General features: G+C 38.7%; 1 protein-coding gene across 1 annotated transcript; it reads right to left on the bottom strand.

Moving 5' to 3' along the window:
• Positions 1-2,129: 2,129 nt before the first annotated feature.
• Positions 2,130-24,996, bottom strand: LOC127534183 (semaphorin-3D-like). The gene is made up of 10 exons (XM_051948732.1): positions 24,797-24,996; positions 8,407-8,561; positions 7,298-7,360; positions 6,985-7,104; positions 5,522-5,600; positions 4,700-4,828; positions 3,875-4,017; positions 3,074-3,188; positions 2,674-2,743; positions 2,130-2,352 (listed from the first exon to the last, which is right to left on the bottom strand). Exons 1-10 carry the CDS (start codon positions 24,912-24,914, stop codon positions 2,130-2,132), a joined length of 1,215 nt encoding a protein of 404 aa, XP_051804692.1. The 5' UTR covers positions 24,915-24,996.

Below are 24,996 nucleotides of genomic sequence, written 5' to 3'. Positions count from 1 at the left end.
GTACTTTTGTGTGTCTTTGTGGCTGTTTTGTGTCTCTTTGTGGCTGTTTTGTGTCTTTTTGTGGCTGTTTTGTGTCTCTTTGAGGTCGTTTTGTGTCTCTTTGTGGTAGTTTCGTGTCTTTTGTGTTTGTTTTGTGTCTCTTTGTGGTAGTTTTGTGTCTTTTTGTGGCTGTTTTGTGTCTCTTTGAGGTCGTTTTGTGTCTCTTTGTGGTACTTTTGTGTGTCTTTGTGGCTGTTTTGTGTCTCTTTGTGGTCGTTTTGTGTCTTTTTGTGGCTGTTTCGTGTCTCTTTGTGTTTGTTTTGTGTCTCTTTGTGGTAGTTTTGTGTCTTTTTGTGGCTGTTTTGTGTCTCTTTGAGGTCGTTTTGTGTCTCTTTGTGGTAGTTTCGTGTCTCTTTGTGTTTTTTTGTGTCTCTTTGTGGTAGTTTTGTGTCTTTTTGTGGCTGTTTTGTGTCTCTTTGTGGTCGTTTTGTGTCTCTTTGTGGTCGTTTTGTGTCTCTTTGTGGTACTTTGTGTGTCTTTGTGGCTGTTTTGTGTCTCTTTGTGGTCGTTTTGTGTCTTTTTGTGGCTGTTTCGTGTCTCTTTGTGTTTGTTTTGTGTCTCTTTGTGGTAGTTTTGTGTCTCTTTGTGGCTGTTTTGTGTCTCTTTGTGTTTGTTTTGTGTCTCTTTGTGGTCGTTTTGTGTCTCTTTGTGGCTGTTTCGTGTCTCTTTGTGGCTGTTTCGTGTCTCTTTGTTTGTTTTGTGTCTCTTTGTGGTCGTTTTGTGTCTCTTTGTGGCTGTTTCGTGTCTCTTTGTGGTTGTTTTGTGTCTCTTTGTGTTTGTTTTGTGTCTCTTTGTGGTAGTTTTGTGTCTCTTTGTGGCTGTTTTGTGTCTCTTTGTGGTAGTTTTGTGTCTCTTTGTGGCTGTTTTGTGTCTCTTTGTGGTCGTTTTGTGTCTCTTTGTGGCTGTTTTGTGTCTCTTTGTGGTTGTTTTGTGTCTCTTTGTGGCTGTTTCGTGTCTCTTTGTGTTTGTTTCGTGTCTCTTTGTGGTAGTTTTGTGTCTCTTTGTGGCTGTTTTGTGTCTCTTTGTGGTAGTTTTGTGTCTCTTTGTGGCTGTTTTGTGTCTCTTTGTGGTCGTTTTGTGTCTCTTTGTGGCTGTTTTGTGTCTCTTTGTGGTAGTTTTGTGTCTCTTTGTGGCTGTTTTGTGTCTCTTTGTGGTAGTTTTGTGTCTCTTTGTGGCTGTTTTGTGTCTTTGTGGCTGTTTTGTGTCTCTTTGTGGTTGTTTTGTGTCTCTTTGTGTTTGTTTTGTGTCTCTTTGTGGTTGTTTTGTGTCTCTTTGTGGCTGTTTCGTGTCTCTTTGTGTTTGTTTCGTGTCTCTTTGTGTTTGTTTTGTCTCTTTGTGGTTGTTTTGTGTCTCTTTGTGTTTGTTTTGTGTCTCTTTGTGGTTGTTTTGTGTCTCTTTGTGTTGTTTTGTGTCTCTTTGTGGTCGTTTTGTGTCTCTTTGTGGCTGTTTCGTGTCTCTTTGTGGTTGTTTTGTGTCTCTTTGTGTTTGTTTTGTGTCTCTTTTGGTGTTTTGTGTCTCTTTGTGGCTGTTTCGTGTCTCTTTGTGTTTGTTTCGTGTCTCTTTGTGGTTGTTTTGTGTCTCTTTGTGGTTGTTTTGTGTCTCTTTGTGGTTGTTTTGTGTCTCTTTGTGGCTGTTTCGTGTCTCTTTGTGTTTGTTTCGTGTCTCTTTGTGGTTGTTTTGTGTCTCTTTGTGGTTGTTTTGTGTCTCTTTGTGTTTGTTTTGTGTCTCTTTGTGGTTGTTTTGTGTGTCCTTTAAGTCGTTTTGTCTCTGCGTCTATCTTTAGTCGGTGTGTTTGTGTTTGTGTCTGTTCACGGTGAGGACGGTGTAATACTGGGATAAAAACTCACAGTTCCAGGTCTCGGATAAGGGATCCGTCCTTTGTACTCGACCCAGCGATAGTCTGGACCTTCTTTGTGGGCGAACGGTCCGTTGAAAGCTGCTCTGATGGACGCCATCGAATAAACACAAACAGCTGAACCACGAAATACGGAGCTGAGGGAGAAACATGACAGGAAATAAAGAAATGTATCCACAAGATGCAGGAAAGAGAAGAAAGGAGTTCAGGAGGAGGAAAGAAGAGGAGAGTTTTCCTACTTCAGGGTTACAAAAACAACCAGCTGGGCCTCTTCACCTCTGACCTCCACCAGACACTGCACCAGCAGGCTGTGAGCGTGCACGAGGAGGCAGGCTGTGAGCGTGCACGAGGAGGCAGGCTGTGAGCGTGCACGAGGCATCAGGTGGTGAGCGTGCACGAGGCGGCAGGCTGTGAGCGTGCACGAGGCATCAGGCTGTGAGCGTGCACGAGGCATCAGGCTGTGAGCATGCACGAGGAGGCAGGCTGTGAGCGTGCACGAGGCGGCAGGCTGTGAGTGTGCACGAGGCATCAGGCTGTGAGCATGCACGAGGAGGCAGGCTGTGAGCGTGCACGAGGCATCAGGCTGTGAGCGTGCACGAGGAGGCAGGCTGTGAGCGTGCACGAGGCGGCAGGCTGTGAGTGTGCACGAGGCTGTAATGTTCCATCAACACGCCTCTGAAACTGCTGATTTATTTTAAACTTTTATTCACGTACCAAAGTTTTTCCCTCTCAGACAAACAGTGTTTGTTTAAAAACCACACGGCTGCAGGTTCTCTCACCTGGAGGTGCTGAATGACTCCGTAGACGGTCGGATTCTGAGGGTCTTTGGTCCCAGAACAAAGATGTCCTCTAGAAAAAACACACAGATGGCCTTAAAAATCAACTTCATGAACCAAACTAGTGTTTAGTAACCACAAGATAAATCACTGTGACTGAATTAAAGCCCAGAATGGCTGCTACCTGGTCAACGTTTACAGTTTAGATGATGTTTCTGACAATAGATAGTCCAAGAATCGGCAGAAATAAGACCTGATTCATGGAGCTAGTTGGTCAGAGTGGAGTTTGTTGGATCCAGTGAGGAGAAGGGAGGAGGAATAAAGGAAGGAAACCGTGTCGTCCAATCCAACAGAAAGACGGAGATAAACGGAGGAAGGAAAAGGAGGAAGGGCTGAACGTTACCGAGTTCATCGAACTGAGTGTCGACTCCAGACGGACCCGGAACCGAACAGACGAGCCGGGCTTTCAGGAAGGTCGACCAGCGGTTGATCAGACTCCTCTTTCCTCCGACGTCGTTCTGACCGAAACAGGAAGTAGGAAGACAGACGACAGAAGGAGTGACAAAAGAGGAGGGAAACAGAATAAACAGGAGCTTTAAGAAGAGATCACGAAAGTTATGATGTCAGGAGGACTCGGGTTTGGTTTTGATCAAAGTTTCTACCTTAAATCTAATGTTTTATCTCCCTCTCTTTCAGGTCCTACCTTGAATCTAGTGTTTCTTCAGGTCCTACCTTGAATCTAGTGTTTCTTCAGGTCCTCTTTCAGGTTCTACCTTGAATCTAGTGTTTCTTCAGGTCCTCTTTCAGGTTCTACCTTGAATCTAGTGTTTCTTCAGGTCCTACCTTGAATCTAGTGTTTCTTCAGGTCCTCTTTCAGGTCCTACTTGAATCTAGTGTTTCTTCAGGTCCTACCTTGAATCTAGTGTTTCTCAGGTCCTCTTTCAGGTCCTACCTTGAATCTAGTGTTTCTTCAGGTCCTACCTTGAATCTAGTGTTTCTTCAGGTCCTCTTTCAGGTTCTACCTTGAATCTAGTGTTTCTTCAGGTCCTACCTTGAATCTAGTGTTTCTTCAGGTCCTCTTTCAGGTCCTACCTTGAATCTAGTGTTTCTTCAGGTCCTACCTTGAATCTAGTGTTTTCTTCAGGTCCTCTTTCAGGTCCTACCTTGAATCTAGTGTTTCTTCAGGTCCTCTTTCAGGTCCTACCTTGCAGACTCGAGCCACTCGGCTGTAAACCCTCCGGTCCCACTGTCCGGCCTCCACAGCTCGCTCCTTGAAGAAGAAATAAACTTTGTCGTCGTCTGGACTGTGAGTATCGGGGATGGAGAAGGAACCGACGAACTCCGGCTCTGGAAGCAGACGTCAGATATTTATCTTCTGAGATCATAGAAACATCATTTGTATAGTTTCTGAATATCATGTTTAGTATTTCATTTCATGGGAAATATTTTATATTCTTAATGTTCAGACGCAATATTTCACTTTAATGTCCAATATCGTCAGTGTATTCTGCACTATTTCTTTTTTATCTCATTTTTCAGATGTAATATTCATATTATTATTATACATACATTATATTCATGATCATATTCATCTCATTTTCTTTAAAATTATTTCATATTATCTCACTTTCAAATGCGTTATTTCATTTTATTAATTTTTTCAGATGCAATATTTCATATTTATCTTGTTTTCATCAAAAAGATTTCATATTTATCTCATTTTCATTAAAAATATTAAAACATTTTTAAATTTCCATCATAATATTTCATTTTTATCTAATTTGTTCACATGTAATGTTTCATTCTAATCTCATTTTCATAAAAAGCATTTTATTTTTTATCTAACTTTCATCAAAAATATTTCATTTTTAGCTTCTTATCATGTGCATTATTTTATTGTTTCAGATTTTTTCAGGTGCATTATTTTTTTTAAATCATTTTTTAGGTTTTAACCCATTTTATGGAGCTAATCTCTCATTTTAGGACCTTTATAAATGACATTGTGGACGATAAAAGGAGCTTTCCAAACCGTTGAGCCAGTTGTGGTCGTAGGCCTCGGTCCGGATGTAATGCTGGCTGCTGCCCTGGACGGACGACCTGAAGATGGCGGCGTTCGCTCCCATGAAGTCCACTGAGGTTCCTGCATAGAGTTCACCCTCTGAGGACAAAGAACCAAGAAGAACTGCATGAAGAACAACCATAGTTCATCTTTATTACACTTATTTTCCTTCTGGCAGTGAAGATGTCGTGTTTGTTTTGTGTTTCTTTGTGTCATTTTGTGTTTCTTTTCCATCACTTTGTATAGTTTTTATTAAAGGCTCCTTTAATTTATGTTCGTTTTGCATCTATTTTGTCTCTTTCTGGTCGTTTTTCATCCGTTTCCTGTTGCTTTAAACCTTATTTACCTCCTTAGAACCCTCCAGTGAAGCAGTTTTTTGTAGTTTTCCTTAAATAGTTGCTCTCTGTTCCATCATTTTACTTCACAAACACCTAATGAACTTTCTTCTAAAGTCATACTTTCTGATGTTGCTTCTGAGCAGCTGTTTAGTCCTCATGTCTGTTTTATTGCTACCTTGAGCTGCATATTGCTGCTAACACTGAAACCGTAGTTCTTCTGCTGCTACTCCACAGAGTTTCCGTCCATCGCTGCCAGACGTTCTCCTCCAGATGATAAACCTCCCACCCTACCACCCTCTCTGTCTCTATTATCCTCTGAGCTGCTGAGTGTCGCCGGGTTCAGCGGCTGACGTCAGCGTGAGGAACAACCGGTCGGACAGTGGAGGGATTGTAGGACGTCAGTGATTTCATAGCTTCACCCTGGACCTGACCCCGGTGGGAGGACGAGACCTACCGGCCAGCCGGGCGGCGAACGGCTCTGTGGGGCTGAAGGGACACTTTCCTCGTCCAGACTCCACCGATGACAACAGGAACTAGAGGGAAGAACAGAGACCACACAGGAGCAGGAAGAGGATTAACATGAAGCTCTGTCAACACAGAAGATCATCGACACCAGAATATTACAGATGAACCAAAAAACAACAAGGAGATGACATGGAGACCAAACTGCAGATGTTTGGAATGACTTTCTGTCTCTTTACGGTCACTTTCTGTCTGTTTGTGGTTGTTTTATGTCACTTTGTGTTAAGCTTTTCCATAATTTACTGATTATGTGTCTTTTATTGGTCATTTTGTGTCAAATTAGCAGTTTTGTGTCCTGTTTTAATAATTTAGGGTCTAATCTGAATCATTTTGCACCTCATTTTGTTGGTTCTGCATCTCTTTGCTCATTTTGTGTCTCTGTGGTTGTGTTTGCATCTTTGTGGTTGTTTTGTGTCTCTTTGTGGTTGTTTATTGTCTCTTTGTGGCTGTTTTGTGTCTCTTTGTGGTTGTTTATTGTCTCTTTGTGGCTGTGGTAATTCGGAGTTTTTTTGTGTCTCATCACGGTCGTTTTGCTTCGTTGTGCTACTCTGCAGTTATTTGGATTCTTATGTGTCATTTTGAATGATGTTGTGGTAATTTTGTGACTCTTTATGGCCATTTTGCATCTCTGGCATCAATTTGTCATCACTTCGTCTCGGTTTGAATAATTTATGAAATCAAGGAAAAATGCACCAATTAAGTGTTTCAGAGCAGAATTGGTGGATAGATGATAATGATGGATGATGGATGGTGGATGGATGGATGATGGATGGATAATGGATGGATGAGGGTTGGTGGATGGATGGATGATGGATGGATGATGGATGGATGAAGGATGATGGATGAATGGATGAAGGATAGATGGATGGATGGTGGTTGGATGAATGGATGAAGGATGGATGGATGGATGGTGGTTGGATGAATGGATGAAGGATGGATGGATGATGGATAGATGGATGGATGGTGGATGGATGATGGATGGATGAAGGATGGATGGATGATGGATGGATGGATGAATGGATGATGAATGAATGGATGAATGATAGATGGATGATGGATGGTTGGATGAATGGATGAAGATGGATTGATGATGGATAGATGGATGGATGATGGATGGATGTATGATGGATGTAGGATGAACGATGGATGGATGGATGGATGGATGAAGGATGGATGTAGGATGAACGATGGATGATGGATGGATGGTTGGATGGATGATGGATGGATGATGGATAGATGGATGGATGATGGATGGATGTATGATGGATGTAGGATGAACGATGGATGGATGGATGGATGGATGAAGGATGGATGTAGGATGAACGATGGATGATGGATGGATGGTTGGATGGATGATGGATGGATGAAGGATGGATGAAGGATGGATGTTCCTACCTCTGTGTTGGGTCCCAGCTGCAGATATGCACACTGAGGATGGAAAGCTCCGGTTCCACAAACATAAATGTGAGTTTTATTGAACGGCTGCAGTAGACGGACAAAGTTGGCGCATTCGGTCTGGAAGGAGAACAGAAACAGATCTAATTTCACTTTATAATTACGAAACAAAACAGAAATAAAACTGCAGAACCAGCAGCATGATCCGCTGAACATAAATGTCTGTGAAACTGAGCAAAAACTTCATAAAGTCTATAAACAGGACGCCTTAAACACGTCCAGTTTGTAGTAAAAGATGGCTTCAGACTTTTACCTCCAGACTCTTTCCTGCCAGTCTGCAGTGTTCCACGTGTTCTCTAGCAGCCGGCCAGTAGATCTGATCAACAGGAAACACAAAGGAAGACATTTCATTCTTTAAATCTCCTCATTTGATCCATTATAAACTTGTTGAACATTTAAGGAGTGAAATTAAAACCCTCCATGTTGGAGGATCTGAGTCAGAATCTGCTTTATCAGCTTTTCTTCAGCCCATAGTTCATGTTTTCTCTGTGTTTCATGTAATAAATAAGGAAGATGTTTGGTTTAAAGTGCTGCTAATCCGTCATCATGTTAAATGATTTTCTGTAGCACCACCTTCCACTGATACTATGGTAAACAAGTAGGATGTAGGAATAAGATTTTCCAGAATTTTACTGATTATTTGTCTTTTATTGGTCAATTTGTGTCACAAAGCAGCAATTTTGTGTCCTGTTTTAGTAATTTAGGGTCTAGTTTAAACCATTTTGCACCTCATTCTGTTGGTTTTGCATCTCTTTGCTCATTTTGTGTCTTTGTGGTCATTTTTTGTGTCTTTGTGATCATTTTGTGTCTTTTTATGGCCATTAATATAAACATGAGTTTTACTGAACATAAACAAGTAGAGAAAAAAAGAAAAAATAAGACAAAAATAATCATTACTGGTCCTTTTTACACGTTTTACATGATGTTTTTGTGGTCAGCTTGTGCTCATATCGCACCCTTTTGTATAATTTATTTTTAAAAATCTGACTTTCCTTTACATAAATACACAAAACACCTCCATATGTACACATATATCAATAAACATCTAAATAAAGACAGATAGACGTGTATACTTTAGTCTAATTCATTGTTTTAGTGTATAAAATGCAAGAATTTTTTTACATTTTTTTTAATAACATTGATTTTTGGAACAAACAATTAAATATATCCACCAAATTTAAATTCTGCTCAGTAAAAAAGAGAAACTAGTAAATAATCACATTAGATGAGCTGCTAGCAGAGAATTGTAGGAGTTTTTCCATTAAAAAGGACTGAAACGATCTTTATCCATCAATCTAAGGACTGATATCTGATCAGCCTCGTGTGTTCTCAGAGGAACAGCAGCGTCTGGGTTCTCCTCACCGTCCTGGTCTTCAGCTCCACACCGTCCGGCCTCAGCAGGTAGACGTGGTCTTTCCCTCCCACCAGTAACCAGCCCTGGTCCTCGTCCAGCAGCAGAACCTGGAACCCTCCGCTGACCCCGTCCTCCCAGAACACCGCAGAACCGTTCCTCAGCTCTGGAACACACACACAACCTTTACAGAACAACAATAACCTGCAGACCGTCACCGGTCCACCGGGGTTCATCACAAACCATAAACTCTGCTTCATTTTCTGGAACAAAGGTCCAAAAAAACCAGTAAAGTTCATCAGATCTGTCAGAACTCTGCGCTGAAACAGACTCATCTTCATCCTTTAATGTGATCAGAGTCATTCAGCTCCAGACCTGAGTTAGCATTTACAAATCCTAGCTTAGCATCATTAGCATTAGCCTCAGGGAGCTAAAGCGGACAGACAATAGAAACGTTTAAAAACATCTTTATGCTGCAGAGTAAATACAAATGACCCACAAACTACATATAAAATGGATTGAAATCCATCCAAAATATGAAAACAAAACTATCAAAATTGTGCAAAACGATGAAAGAAAACGTACAGAGACTCAAAATTTGTCCAACACTAAAAAACATTTCTAAAAATGACAAAAACTTGTTCAATATGTTAAAACTGTGTTTAAAATGTCTTAAACGTGTCCAGAATGACTCCAGACATGTCCAAAACAGTTTGTCCTGAATGACAAAAACTTAAATAAATAATAACAATAAAAACATCCTAAATGACAAAAATGTGTACAATGATTCAAAATCTGTCCAAAAACTATTGGAAACTAGTCCAAAATGACTCCCAAATGTTGAAGTGCTGTATGATGCATTATTATGAACTAAAGTATCAGCAGGACACAGTTTATTAAGACTAGTAGAGATTTCAGTTGTTTTCTGTCAGATCCAGTGCAGACGGACAGTAGAAGTAAACTTTAAAAACATGCTCGACTATCAGCTTCTCTTCCTGCTGACAAAGTTTCTTTCTAAAGTCTTTCTGCTGCTGATGAAGAATCTTCATCCTTTGTTCTTCTACGGTTCTTCTGGAACGTCGTCTCTCTGGAGAGTCGAGTTAAAGCAGCTGGAAAACCGAATTCAACGAGAAACGAACTCTGAAGCTAAAACTCTGACTGCTGTCTCTTTGTGGTCATTTTGTGTCTCTTTGTGGTGGTTTTGTGTCTCTGTGTTCATTTTGTGTCTCTTTGTGGTTGTTTTGTGTCTCTTGGTTTCAGTCAAATGTGGATCAAACCTTCACTGGTTAAATTTCTGCTGGATAGTTTCATGTTTAATAAAACAACGTGTGAGAGAAACAGAGAAAGTTGTGTTTGCCTGTGTGTGTGTCTGTCTACATGTGTGTGTCTAACCTGTGTGTGTGTCTGTCTACATGTGTGTGTCTAACCTGTGTGTGTGTCTGTCTACATGTGTGTGTCTAACCTGTGTGTGTGTCTGTCTACATGTGTGTGTCTAACCTGTGTGTGAGTGATTGATTCCTGCCTGTGATTAGCTGCAATCAGAAGCTGATTAAACTGGATCTGCTTCGTTAAACGTTGTGTGTCTGTAATCACACAGTTGTGTCGTGTGCAGTCGAGGCTGACGACACAATTAAACCCGACAAACTCAAACACAAACATTCACACAGACATGACGTCTGTTCACACGACAAAGACCACAAGTTTAAGTAACACAACAGTGGTGTTGTTTTCTATGAACACAAAGAGACATGTCTTTGCTGCTTTTGTGGCTGTTTGTCATCATTTTGTGGTACTTTTGTGTCTGTTTTTGACTGTCTTGTGTCCCTGTGTGGTTGCTTTGGTCTATCTGGGGCTGTTTTGTGGGTCTTTTTGGATGTTGTGCGTCTTTATGTGGTGGTTGTATGTCTGTTTTTGGTGTTTTTTCTCTTAGTAGCTGTTTTGTGGGTGTTTTTGAATGTTTTACATCACTTTGACATAATTGTGTGTCTCTTTGTGGTTGTTTTGTGGTTTTTTCTGGATACATCTATTTGTGGTCATTTTGTGTCTGTGTGGGTAATGTTTTGAGTCACTTTGAGGTAACTTTGTGTCTCTTTTTAGGACCTTTGCATCTTTTTGTGTTTGATTTGCGCGTCCTTAACATAATTTTAAGGCACTTTTGTTTCTTTTTGCGAGTGTCTTTTGTAATTGTTTTGTCTTTTGGATGTTGTGCATCTTCTTGTGGTGATCTTGTGTCTTTTTATGAAAATTTGTGTTTCTTTGTGGATGTTTTATATCGATTTGTGGCTGTTTTGTGTCTCTTAGTAGCTGTTTTGTGGGTCTTCTTGAATGTTTTGCATCACTTTGAGGCAATTTTGTGTCTCTTTTTAGGACCTTTGCATCTTTTTGCGGTTGCTTTTGGATGTTTTTCATGTATTTGACAACATTGCGCATCTTTTTGTGCTTTTTTTATTTTGCATTTTCCATCTTTGTGGTTGTTTTGTGTCTCTTTGTGTTCGTTTTATCGTCATTTTGTGTCTTGCTGTGGTTGTTTTGTCAGGATGATGTCTGAGCATCAACCTTTAGATAAAGACTGTTGTCCTAACTAACAAAACTGCCCTTCAGAAAAAGAAAAGCATTAAAATATGTCTAAAAACACGTCTTCAAATGTCTCGTTTCACCACCTTTTAGTTAGAAATCCAAATGTATTTATTGTTAGAAATGAAATAGAACAGAGAAAGTTAGACTGGAGGAGCTTCAACAGCAGCTAGCATGGAAGTTTATGCTGAATAAATGAGAAAACAGATGATTAATCAGGTAAACTCTGCTGTGAATCTGTGACTTAGAGTTAGATTTAATAATAATCTAATTTATCACAGTAAGGAGATGAAACTAAATGTCGAGGAAGCGTCCGATTTTTACACAACGTGTTCTTTTCTGACAATAAATCAGTTTACGTGGACGTGTTCTGCTTGTTGTAAAACCAAACCAGCTGCACATGAAGGCAACACCAGAGAGTTTTCTGTTCATTCAGAGCTGGAAGGAATAAAAAGCAGCAGAACCGAGGTGGAACCAGAACATGACGGTCCGTCTCACGCTTCATTTAAAAGACAAACTCCAAACGTTTCCTGCTGTTACAGAGGTTCAGGCCTCGGCAGATAGAAATCTGTTAGACTTTAGTTTATAATAAACATTAATATGAAGTTAAAACAGAATATTCATGGACAGAACAAGAAAAATCGCCTTTAAGCTGCTTCTGATCTAATTAAAGCAGAATAAAAGGTTTTCTTTGAGCCGGAGTAAACAAATATCTTCACAGGTGTTTCTGGTTTGAGTTTAAAATGAATCAGAGATGAAACTCTCAACATAATCCGACAATCAGAACAAGATGCTTTGTTCGATTGAAAGTCAGTCGTTTGTTTTGGACCAACAAAAGGTCCAAATACAAAAATAAAAGCACATTTCTATGATTCAAAGCTGTGAAAATGTCTCCTGTCAGTCAGACACCGTTAGAAGGACACAGAGGTCACTGTTCTGGTTCATTTAAAGTATTTCCAGCTGTTTGAAGAAGTTTAATTTCAGATTTTACTGCGATTATTGATGCTGCATCTGTTTACCCACTCAGAAAAGACAAAAACATGACAGAAAAAGCAGTTTAGAGTCAGAAAAAGTGACAGTTTATCTGAAAAAAAGCACATTTTTAACCTTTGGAGGGATTTGAACAGATCTTTCTAATGTTGGGGCGCAGCAGGAGGAGAGTCGCTGCTCAGAGATTAGACTAGAACCAACAGATTCTGCTTCGTTTATCTGTAAATTATCAGCCTGTCAAATACCAAACATGTTGAAACACAGAACCGACAGCTTCAGCTCGACTTAGAAAGAACCACAGATTTAAGGTTTCCTCTGAGAGCTGATGTGTGCTGCTGCTCTCTGATCCAGATGTTCACACTTTAATCTTCTACTCTACAGTCATGACAAACTGTCTTTGTTAAAAACTCCCAAAGGGTTTCACTTTTCTTCTTTTAATCCAAACCTCTGCAGCCTCCTATGATAAACGTCCTGAAGTCAGGAAGGTGAAACTCTCTGTGATTCAATGAAATAACCAAAGATTTGACTAAATTTAAGCTGCTGTCCAAAACATAACGAAAACTCGACCAAAAGTAGCACAGAGTTCAACAAAAGTAATAAATTATTAGCTGAAATTAATAGTTAGCTAAAAGTAATCGCTAAAATGATTAAATTATTAGCTAAAAGTAGTAACTATATAAAATTATTAAATTATTAGCTTAAAAGTAATAGGTAAAATAATGAACTATTAGCTAAAAGTAATAGTTAGCTAAAAGTAACAAGTTATTAGCTAAAATCAATAGTTAGAAAAAAAGAATACATTATTAGCTAAAAGTAATAGTTAGCTAAAACTAAGTTAGCTAAAAAATAACAAATTAGCTATAAGTAATAGTTTGCTAAAAATAATAATTAGCTAAAAGCAATAGTTAGAAAAAAAAGAATAAATTATTAGCTAAAAGTAATAGCTAAAAGTAACAAGTTACTAGCTAAAAGGAATCGTTAACTAAAAGTAATAAATTATGAGCTAAAAGTAACAGTTAGCTTAAAGCAACAATTTATTAGCTAAAAGTAATAGTTAGCTAAAAGTAACAATTTATTAGCTAAAAGTAATATTTAGCTAAAAGAATGAATTATTAGCTAAATCTAATAAATAACTAGCGAAAAATGATAGTTAGCCGAAAGAATTAAATATTAGCTAAAAGTAATAAATATTTTGGATAAACTAACAAATGTTAGCTGGAAGTGACAAACTTTTTTTAGCTGACCCTTTAATCTATGACATTAATCTGTAATTTGTTTTGAAGACACTAAATTAGCTCATCAGTAAAATAATTTTTAGTTTTAATGACCTTCAGCCTCATTCAGGACGTTTTCTTCATTCGGATTCATGAACAACCTCCATTATCAACTCCTCTCAGCCTCTTACTCCCACATTACTGTAAGAACATTTCCTCCTGAACAAACCCCTCGAGTTCGATGATCAGACAAAAGCTTTTCTCTCATTCAGCTTCTCTTTCTGTCTGCAGGGATTAAAGAGTTTCCTGCAGTCTGTTGCTGAATAAAGACCACACATGGAGAACATTCAGCATTAAAGAACATTCAACCACAAATTAAAGTATAAAACCTGCTGCAGAATCTGAAGAGCAGACAGGTCTGTAAAGCTGCACCTGCATCAGTGGAATATAAATTATTTTCCTGTGGGTTTCCTGGAGCTGCTGCTGTTGGTGGAGGTTTAAAGGTCAGAAACTGGACTGGATGTTTGTTATTGTGGTGAATTCAGGTAGTAAAGTCTCCTTCTTCTTCTCATCTCGGTTTACTTAACAGGAAACATCAGAATAAAACGACTTCAGATCAGCTTTCACCTGCTGCACTCTGGTTTCTGTCAGTTTCTGTTTTAAATGTTTATTTTCTTCATCATTTGTGCTTAAATGCTAAAACATTGTTATTTTTGTGACTGAAAAGTAAAGTAATAGTTAGCTAAAACTAATAAATTAAGAGCTAAAAGTAATAGCTAGCTTAAAGTAACAGATGGCTAAATGTAATAGTTAGCTTAAAGTAACAGTTAGCTTAAAGTAATAGTCAGCTAAAAAATAATGATTAATGAAATTAAATGAAAAATAATAAAGCAAATGATTTGAGACAGAAAAAAGCTGCATGTAAGTCAAAAGAACAAAATCTAAACTACCTCAAACAGACCATTTAACTCAGAAATATACTACATTTTTACAGTTGAGCTTCTCATTTTTAACCTGTCTGATCTAAACTGACAACTTTAGAGTCCAGATTCACAAGTTTTCCTAAAATGTCCACCCACAGAGGCTCTGAGAAACGTGGTTTTCCAGCAGAAACTGAAGCTGAGGAAGCAGCTGCTTCATGTTCTGCAGAATGAAACCGTTAAATGATTTTTCTCCTGCAGATAATCTGACGTCTCTTAAAGCTTCATTTCTCTAATGTCCAGATGTTTATGTTGAGTCGTTTGTCTGCAGGAATCTCAGCCGTCATTTTTCTTTTTCCTCTGAGCGTCTCCGATCGTCCTCTAAAGAGGCTTCAGCTTTACTAAATCGCAGTTGAAGAGTTTCTTTCTGAACCTTGAACTGCAGCACTTTAATAAATCAAGTTTTAAATGGAGCAATAATAACCTCAGCAGCTTTTATTTCACTGCTCAGGATCATTTATTTAACCTTAATTTAACCCGTCAGCCTCACAGACACACAGAAACTTCTACTTTCACTTTCTGCTTCATGAATACCACGCAAAAAAATTAACAATAACTACCTTGAAGTAACACATAATTAGCTAAACAACAAATACTAAGCTAGAAGTCAACAATAGTTAGCTTACAGCAACAAATAACTAGCTGAAAATCAACAATAGTAAACTTAAAGTTGCAAATTATTAGCTAAACACAACAAATACTAAACTAAAAATCAACAATAGTTGTCTAAAAGCGACAAATAATTAGCTAAACACAACAAATACTACATTAAAAATCAACAATAGTTGGCTAAAATCGACAAATAATTAGCTAAACACAACAAATACCAAGCTAAAAATCAATAATAGATAGCTAAAAGTGACAAATGTTTAGCTAAACACAACAAACACTAAGCTAAAAGTACACAATAGTTAACTAAAAATAACAAATAATTAGCTAAACACAACAAATACCATAAATAAAAATCAACAGTAGCTAGCTTAGTCACACAAAAAACTAGCTAAGCACAGCAAATCGTAAGCTAAAAATCAATAAGTTAGCTAAAAGTGACAAATAATTAGCTAAACACAACAAATACGAAGCTAATAATCAACAATAGTGAGCTTAAAGTAACAATTAGCTAAACACAACAAATAGTCAGCTAAAAGTCAACAATAGTTAGCTAAAAATGACAAATAATTAACTTAAAGTAACTAAAAGTTAGCTATTATTACCTTTATATTATTATATTTCACTTTTAAACGTTACTTTCAGCAACTCTATCAGTTTTAGCTAACCATTTAGTCCAATACATTAATGCTTTATTATTTAATCCATTTTAGTCGACTTTTTATTCATTTACAGAATAATTTAATAGATTACGTTTAGCAATTTGTTACTGTTAGCTAATTATTTGTAGCTATTTATAATAATGACTTTAAAAGAATCTAAACCTCTGCTGCAGAGGGTCTACAGGGTCTGTTCTGAAGGTTCCTCCTCAGTGGTAATGGTGAGGAACCTAAAAGGTCCTCAAGGTTCTTCTACTACCAACGATGTGAGACACAAAAACGGCTGAAAAGAGGTTTGTCAGCAGGTCATAAAATAATCATATAACAAATGATGCAAATGCAACAGAAATATCAGAAAACTGTTGTTATATTTAATTGAAACTACATGCAGAGGAATTTTACAGGAATGTCAAATAATGTTTAGTTTCAGAGCAGAAAACATAAATCAGAGACTAGAAGATAAAAATCCTTCAGAGCTTCAAAGTTTCAGTGGATTCATGGCTGAACAAACTGAACTAAACAGCAGAAACATCAATAAAAATAAAGAGACGTCAGATTAAATCTAGTTTCCTATAAAACCTTCAGGATGAAGCAGCTTCTTCTGCTCTTACAGAAGCTTCACGTCTCTAAATAGAAACTCTGATCTCCCCGAGGATCTGCTGAGTCGACTTCCAGAAGACAAATATTCCCAAAACGTTCATTCAGACGAGACAGAAGCAGAGCAGCAGAAAAGTTCAACGTCTGCAGCAGATTTGGGACAAAGTTGAAGCAAAGACACTGAAACCAACAGTCTGGTGGCAAAAACTCCACAGAATCAGTAAAAGTAACTCAAAAAGCTCAAAGTAACTAAATATATTTACTTTTAATTAGATATTACCTGATTATTTCTACTGTAAAACTCGTAAAAATGTCACTTTACTGCATTTAATCAACATGTAAACTGTGTACAATCTTATTATAGAGACTCTCTGTGGGTTTTCAAAATTAATTAATTTTCATTTATTTCTTAATTAATGAGCTCTCAGGGACTTCCTGTCTCCTCAAACAGACACTGAAGGAATATTTATGGTTTTATTCTCATGTTTTACTGTTTATGTGAAGAAGAAGCAGCGACATGGAGGCCGATGAACTTTTACATTCCATCAGTTCCTCCGTCTGTTCATTAGCCGCCTGCAGAGATGTTTTACATTAAAGCACATTATTTATATCTAAATACAGATTATTTAGGGCAGCTCTGGTTCTTTATCTGCTGGTAAGGATGATTTAGTTTGAGTCAGGAGAAAAACTAAGAGAGGACTGGCAGCAAAGCTGATGAAAATGTGAAACAAAAAGCAAATATTTCACACAAATATGAAAATAAATAGAGATTTTAGATGACTATTTGTTTCAGCGAGTTTTTCTCTCTAAATTTCTTACTTTTCATTGATCGTTTTGACATAAGTCTGACTCTCAGGCTCAAAACGTCCTAAAAATTTTGGAATTTTCCTTTAAAGTCTCGTTACTTTGTTGAATTTAAAAATAAATGGTTGTATTTATATAACGCTTTTATCCAAAGCACTTTACATGATACGTCACATTCACACACTGATGGCAGAAGCTGCCATGCAAGGCGCTAACCACAACCCACCAGGAGTAATTAGGGGTTAGATGTCTTCCTCAGGGACACCTCGACATGAACACGACGGGCCGAGGATCAAACCGGCAACCTTCCAGTTACAAGACGGCCACTCTACCCACTGAGCCATGCCGCCCCCACTTATGTAAAATTATTCTAGAAAATGTTCAGAAAAGCAGAAAATATTTTAAGAAAATCTGGACAGAGGAGCAGTTTGGAGATTTTTACACATTTCAGCAACTCCTTCAAAATAAAAGTTTAAAATGGAGATTATGAGAAAGTCGTGACGCTGTTTAATAAACTAAGAGTTTCTCTGTGGTCATTTGTGTCTGTTTGTGGTTGTTTTGTGTCTCTTTGGGTGGTTTTGTGTCTCTTTGTGGTCGTTTTGTGTCTCTGTGGCCGTTTTGTGTCTCTGTGGCCGTTTTGTGTCTCTGTGGTCATTTTGTGTCTCTTTGTGGTCGTTTTGTGTCTCTTTCAGGTCATTTTTTATCTTTGCATGTGATCACTATACATGTTTGTTTTGTTTAACTTATTTTGGTTCTCTGTTTGCATCTTTTTGTGTGTTTTTTTCTCTCTTTGAACATAAAAAACAGGAAAAAACCACAAGCTTCAGGTTGGATTCAGTCTCTGGTCTCAACAACAGCTGACAGTGTAGAAAGACCATCCAGGTCTGTGTGTGTGTGTGTGTGTGTGTGTGTGTGTGTGTGTGTGTGTGTGTGTGTGTGTGTGTGTGTGTGTGTGTGTGTGTGTGTGTGTGTGTGTTCATGCTTGCTATCAGCACATGGATCCCATTAAGCTACGAGCTTTAATCTGCTCTTGACTGTTTCTTATCTGGGAACAAGTTAAAGATCGACGGCTCTGTCAGCTCCCAGCGTCGACGCTAACCAGCAGCAAACTGTGAGTGTCTGTGGGGTAGATTTTCCATCCCATACATTAAAACACACACCGTCTCCATCTGCTACACAAAAACCAAAACAACCAAACCTAAGAATCCCATTTGCAGCATCCATACCTGCATAACATTACAGCTGCATCAGTTTGACAGAAAAATAGTTCAATAGAGCAAATATTTGTCCAAAAAGAAGTCAAATCTGCGTAGAACAACTAATAAAATGTCCAAAGGCACTCAAAAATATCTACAATGGCAAAGAAAAGGAGACCAACATGACAAAAAGGACAGTTAACACTTAAAATCTCTTTAAAATGACAAGAAAAAATGTCCAAAATGACTTCAGATTTGTCCACAAATGATCAAAAAATGACATGAAGTTTGTCCAGAAATTTTCAAAACTATAAATACCCTAAAATATCTAAAACAAATTATTCAAACATGACAAATATCTGTCCAAAATGACTTAAGATCTGCCCAGAACAAAAATGTCTGAAATGACAAACAAACCTCCAAAATGGCTTTAAATTCTTGAAAACTCTAAAATGGCAGAAGATTTCTCTAAAATGACAAAAAAGGTGAAAAATACATAAAATTTGTCCAAAATCATGAAAATATGAACTAAATTAGATGAAGCTTGTACAGAATTATTGAAAATTTGTAGAGTAGACCTACTGACAACTGGAGAAACTTCTAGAGTAGACCTACGGACAACTGGAGAAAGTTCTAGAGTAGACCTACCAACAACTGGAGAAAGTTCTAGAGCAGGTCTACTTTAGAACTTTCTCCAGTTGTCAGTAGGTCTACTCTAGAACTTTCTCCAGGGGACATTCTCCTCTATGGACTTCAAGGACCTGGAACTCTGGAGATATTCTTACTATGAAGGTAGAACCCTGATCATTGTCATTGATAAAGCTTCCGCAGATGAAGAACCAGAAGGTTCTCTGGTCTTTAATTGAAGTGAAACTCTCAGAGGTGACGTTATCTCGGCTCTAAGTTCCTCCTCCGACCTTCTGAACTCTTCACTCCGTTGCTGCTCTGCTTCCTCTCAGGTGTTTGACAGATTCATTAACCTTTGGAAGCCGTTCTGGTGAAGAGTCATCCTCCCCCTGGTTCCTCCCCCACACTGATCTCCTTTACCTCCCTCTGAAACCTACATTCTCATTTATTTCCAATGGTCCCTGAACTCATCACCTGTCATGGAAGAATCATATCTGAGCTTTAAAATGCACCGTTTCATTAACATCCATCCATCCTCTATCCACCGCTTTATCCTCACTAGGGTCATGGGGGGTGCTGGAGTCTATCCCAGCTGACTCGGGTGAAGGCAGGGGACACCCTGGACAGGTCACCAGTCTGTCACAGGGCTACATATACAGACACACAATCACACTCACATTCACACCTACGGACAATTTAGAGTAACCAATTAACCTCAGCATGTTTTTGGACTGTGGGAGGAAGCCGGAGTACCCGGAGAAAACCCACGCATGCACAGGGAGAACATGCAAACTCCATGCAGAAAGATCCCAGGCCGGGATTTGAACCGGGGATCTTCTAGCTGCAAGGCGACAGTGCTGACCACTACAACACTGTGCAGCCCCCTTCATTTAAAAATCCATTAAAAAAACAAAAAACAATCTTTGCAGTCATTGGATTCCGTAAAAGTAAAAACAAATCTGAACTCCTCGATGAGAAGAAATGAGCGACTCAGCTGAGAACAGTCATTAAACAAAAACTGCAGGCAGTGTTTCCACAGAGCAGCCACAAATCAAACGTGAACATTAAAACATCTGCAATATTTACGCACAATGTTTGTTATCTTTTTAAAAAAATACCACAATGACAGAATTCATCAGAAACATAAATAAACTTTCTGACAAGTTCTGTCAGAAGTTAAATAAAAATCTGTCAAAATCAAAGCTTTCATTAATTCTTACCTTGTTTTGTGTTTTATCTGGATGGTTTTTGTCACCTATTGTCAGGTTTGTGTGCATTTTTGGTCATTTTGTGTTTAACTTTGGTAGTTTTTACACAGACGTGTGTGTTCCAGGTGTGTGTGTGTTCCAGGTGTGTGTGTGTGTGTGTGTTCCAGATGTGAGCAGCTGTCAGGATAACTGGAGATCTGTTCAAACACAAACGTGTCAGATTGTGTTTCTATACAAGCCTGAGCTGCAGCTACAACAACACAATGCTCTGTGTGTGTGTGTGTGTGTGTGTGTGTGTGTGTGTGTGTGTGTGTGTGTGTGTGTGTGTGTGTGTGTGTGTTCAGATTTTCCGTCCTGTCGCCCTCCATGAGCTCATGTGTGTTTTTGTTGGATTTAATCCAGACGAACGTCAAACCAGAAAAACTAACAGCAGGAAAAGTTCAACCAAAAACACACAAAGATGATCCACACAAAACCAGACACACACTGACACAACAAACCCCACACACACTGACAACACATTTTTTTGGATATTTTGAGTTTAATTTTCGTAGCTGTCTCTCTCTGAACTTTGTGTCTATTTATGTCTGATGTTTGTGTTACTTTTCTGCCGTTTTGTGTATATTTTAGTAGTTTTTTGGTAGTTCTGTGTATATTTTAGTAGTTTTTTGGTAGTTCTGTGTATATTTTAGTAGTTTTTCCTCAGTTTTGGTTGCATTTTTAGTAACAGATTCCATTTTAAAGGTTCATAGTTGATGTTAAAAACTTTCCAGCAGGTCAGAGCCGGTGCAGCAGAACAACTGATGATCTGATGGAAGTTTACATCAGTGAGAACATATCTGAGTGTGTGTGTTTGTTCATTTGTTTGTTGTGCGTTTGTTGTGCATTTGTTGTGTGTTTGTTGTGTGTTTGTTGTGCATTTGTTGTGTGTTTGTTGTGTGTTTGTTGTGCATTTGTTGTGCGTTTGTTGTGTGTTTGTTGTGTGTTTGTTGCCTGAAGCTGCTGTCTGAGTATCTGACTAATAAAACTTTAATGAGAAACAAACAATCAGAAAACTTCATTAAATGGAGTTCACAGCTTCAGTTTACAGCCGGAAAACCACCGACATGCTACCGTTTAGAACACACAATAAAACACAATAACACACACAATAACACACACTGCATATCACCACTATGACATCATGAGATTTACTCCAAAATCAGATTGTGTCAGGAGGAAAAGAAGTCACTGCTCTAAAGAATGGATCCATGGAGATGAGCTGGTTGTGTGGACATTTGTTTGTTTTCTGTCTATTTTTGTTTATTTTGTGTTTACTTTGGGTAGTTTTAGTCACTTTATGTTTATTTTTTTGTCTGTTTTCTGTCTATTTTTGTTTATTTTGTGTTTACTTTGGGTAGTTTTGGTCACTTTATGTTTATTTTTTGTCTGTTTTCTGTCTATTTTTGTTTATTTTGTGTTTACTTTGGGTAGTTTTAGTCACTTTATGTTTATTTTTTTGTCTGTTTTCTGTCTATTTTTGTTTATTTTGTGTTTACTTTGGGTAGTTTTGGTCACTTTATGTTTATTTTTTTGTCTGTTTTCTGTCTATTTTTGTTTATTTGTGTTTACTTTGGGTAGTTTTGGTCACTTTATGTTTATTTTTTGTCTGTTTTCTGTCTATTTTTGTTGTGTTCTGTCTATTTTTGGTTGTTTTGTGTGTACTTTGTGTTGTTTTTGTCACTTTCTTTTCTGTCTATTTTTGTTTATTGTTTTTAATTTTGGTAGTTTGTGGCAGCTTTGTGTCTATATTTGGTTATTTCATGTTTAATTTTGGCAGTTCTGTGTCTATTTTTGTGTTTAATTTGGGTTGTTTTGTCCCTTTCTGTGAGTTTTTTGTTGGTTTGTGTTTGTTTTATGCTTAATTTGAGTTGCTTTGGTCACTTTTTTGTCAGTTTTCTGTCTATTTTTGGTTTCTTTGTGTTTTACTTGGGTAGTATTTATCGTTTACAGTCAATACTAATTTTTGCAGCCTCGTTAAAATATTTAGTAGAATGTTCACAGACTGTAAAAATCACACCAACATCTAAACTTGTCACAGCAGATGTATTACATTTTTAGTTTATTTTTCTGCCACAGCTGGTGTTCTAAACATGCTGCATGAAAAAAAAAACGACTCAAAATAAACAAATCTCTCCTCTAAATGTAGTCATTTTGGTGTTTTTCTGTAGTTTTTTCCTTGTTCTGTAGAAACGAGATGCTTTTAAAGCTGACGCAGATTTTTTGGGTTCAGGAGATTAAAACTGAGTCGATTCTTTAATAATAAACAGATTAATGAGAGTTTAGATGTGCACGTTGTTTTGTTCTCGTCCATCAGTCAGAATATCTGGACTCCTCCTCCTTCGTATCAATGACATCACTCTCCTCCTTCGTATCGATGACATCACTCTCCTCCTTCGTATCGATGACATCACAGCGCTCGATTTAAGGCCGAGAGGTCCGGTCGACCAAATGACATTTTTTGGGCCACCAACATACGTCAATTTAGACATTTTTAGGAGCCAAAATCAACTTTTAGTGGCCCAAAAAATTAATCATACTTTTTTTTTTTTTTTTTTTTTTTGGGGGGGGGGCAGATCCAGTTCCTCCTCCACGTCAACTTGTTAGCTGGAGCCGCCGAGCTATCACTGGTCGCTGGGCAAAGTGTGCCTTAAACCCCCCACGGCCGTGAAAAGTCACCCACTAATGAGCAGCGCATTGTCCGGAGCTCCGAGCGGGCGACTGGGACGTTGACAGCCGGAACAGGTGCGGTTTGTCCCGGGCAAATGAGCGGCAGGTGTTAGCCGAGCAGCTAGCTGGGGATAGCTAGCCAGCCGGGGAGTCTGAGCAGTCTATGACCGGGGACCCGCCGAGTTAAAAATGACAGCTCCGGTGGCTTGGTGCTTTCCGTTCGCGGTGCTCAGGCTCAGTTGGTGCCGTCCTCCGGATGCCGCCATCACATTCTGGGCTGGTTCTGGATCCGACGGAGTCTCGCGGACTCCCACGAGATGTTAACGACGTTAACATCAGCGACAATAAAGTGTTCAAATTTGAAATTAAATCGGCGGAAATCCGCGGATCCGTGGAAAATTGCCATCCCTGAAACTTGGATTTGGAGGTCAGTAGCCCAAATCAAAATATTTGGGCCCCTAACCAGTGTGTTTTTTGTCATTTTTGGTCGCCAAAATCGGTTTTTAGTCGCAAATGGTGACCTGGCGACCGTCTAAATCGAGCGCTGCATCACTCTCCTCCTTTGTATTGATGACATCACTCTCCTCCTTCGTATTGATGACATCACTCTCCTCCTTCGTATTGATGACATCACTCTCCTCCTTCGTATTGATGACATCACTCTCCTCCTTCGTATTGATGACATCACTCTCCTCCTTCGTATTGATGACATCACTCTCCTCCTTCGTATTGATGACATCACTCTCCTCCTTCGTATTGATGACATCACTCTCCTCCTTCGTATTGATGACATCACTCTCCTCCTCTCAGATTATCCAGAAACCTTTGACTCACTGAGACACAAAAACCTGATTGTTCACAGCAAAACAGTTGCTGCTGCACTAATTCTATTCATCCATTCATCCATTCATCCATTGAGTCGCTGCTCAAACATCTCAGGAACGTCGACACAATGAAGTCTGAACAAACCGCTGCTGGTCAGAAACAGTTTCTGGTGTTTTAGTGACTTAACTGGGATTTATGAGCACCAAGTGTCCACAAAGTGCTCCTTTATCCATTTCATGTCAATTATTTCTGGCAATTTCTTCGTCAACCCACTAAACACTGCTGAATTATTCACAGCTCAGTCTTCCTTTCTTTAGATATTTACGGCGTTTTCACTGTTTTGGACTTTAATGTGAAATTAAACGCTGACTTTGAGGTTAAGCATTGATTTTTACCTGAAAAATGCAGAAACAGCAGCACAAAATGACCAAAAACAATCCAAAAACAGTCACCAAGAGATTCTAATTTAACAATATTAGACACAAAAAATGAACCACAACTAAGAGACGCAAAAATGTTGAAAATGTAACAAAAACGACCATAAAGAGGAAAATAAGCAAAAAAAAAAACCAAAAATCAAGTGATTTTCTTCATCTGTGATCATTTCTGTCGGCTTTTGTTCCGTTTGTGCATCTTTGTAGTCATTTTGTGGAGTTTTATGGACTTTATTGGTCTCTTCATGTCTTATTTGCAGTCATTCTCTCTTTGTGGTCATTTTGTGCATCTGTGTTTTATTTCTTTCTTTCTTTGGTCTATTTGTGCATCTTAGTAGTCCTTTTGTGGTGTTTTTGTGTCTTTTTGTGGTCACTTTCTGCATCTATGGTCATTTTAATTCTCCGTTTGTGCATCTTTCTGGTATTTTTGTGTCCATCTGCAATAATTCTGAATTTCTCTGCAGTGTTTTTGTGGTAACTTTGTTCATCTGTATTTTTAACTCTTTGTTTGTGCCTCTTTGTGTGTGTCTTTGTGGTTGTTTTGTGTCTCTGTAGATGTTCATCACTTGTTTCTGTGCATCTGTGATCATTTTCAGTCTTTCTGTGACTGTTTTTGCACCTTGGTGGCACTTCTGGGTCAGCTTTCTGTCATTCTGAGCGTCTGTTTGTTGTGGGTGTTTTGTGCATCTCTTGTTCTACTCCTTTCTGTTTATCTTCCTGCAGCTGACGTGTTGCTGGTCAGAGAAAATCCAGAATGTGTTTTCATGTAAACACGTTGAGTTTCTCCTGAAAACAATCACTGATGGAGGTCTTCAGGTTTCTGCGTCTCCCTTTAATCACTAAAACGACCGATGTTTAAAAACCTCTGATCCTCGTTGAAGCAGAGAGAAGCTCCAACACGACTACAGGAGGTCCCTTAATGTCCACATGGACAGCAGCTGGACAGGTGTTCCAGGTGTTCCAGGTGTTTCCTACCTGAGTGAGAGATCTGCAGCCGAGGCCCCGTCTGGGTCCAGGATCTGGACTCTGAGGTCTGCAGCAGTGTGAGGAGGACCAGAACCAGGACTTGGAGGGACCTGAAGTCTGGAAGCATCTCTGGAGGATCCTCAGCGACGTGGAGAAGAAGAAGAAGGACGTCCAGAAGATCTCATCACAGTCAGAGCTGCAACTGGATG

This window comes from Acanthochromis polyacanthus, chromosome 5 (genome assembly GCF_021347895.1).
Source record: "Acanthochromis polyacanthus isolate Apoly-LR-REF ecotype Palm Island chromosome 5, KAUST_Apoly_ChrSc, whole genome shotgun sequence".
NCBI lineage: Eukaryota > Metazoa > Chordata > Actinopteri > Pomacentridae > Acanthochromis > Acanthochromis polyacanthus.
The sequence above is the reverse complement of the archived record's forward strand: the minus strand, read 5'-3'. Positions and strand labels throughout refer to the sequence as shown.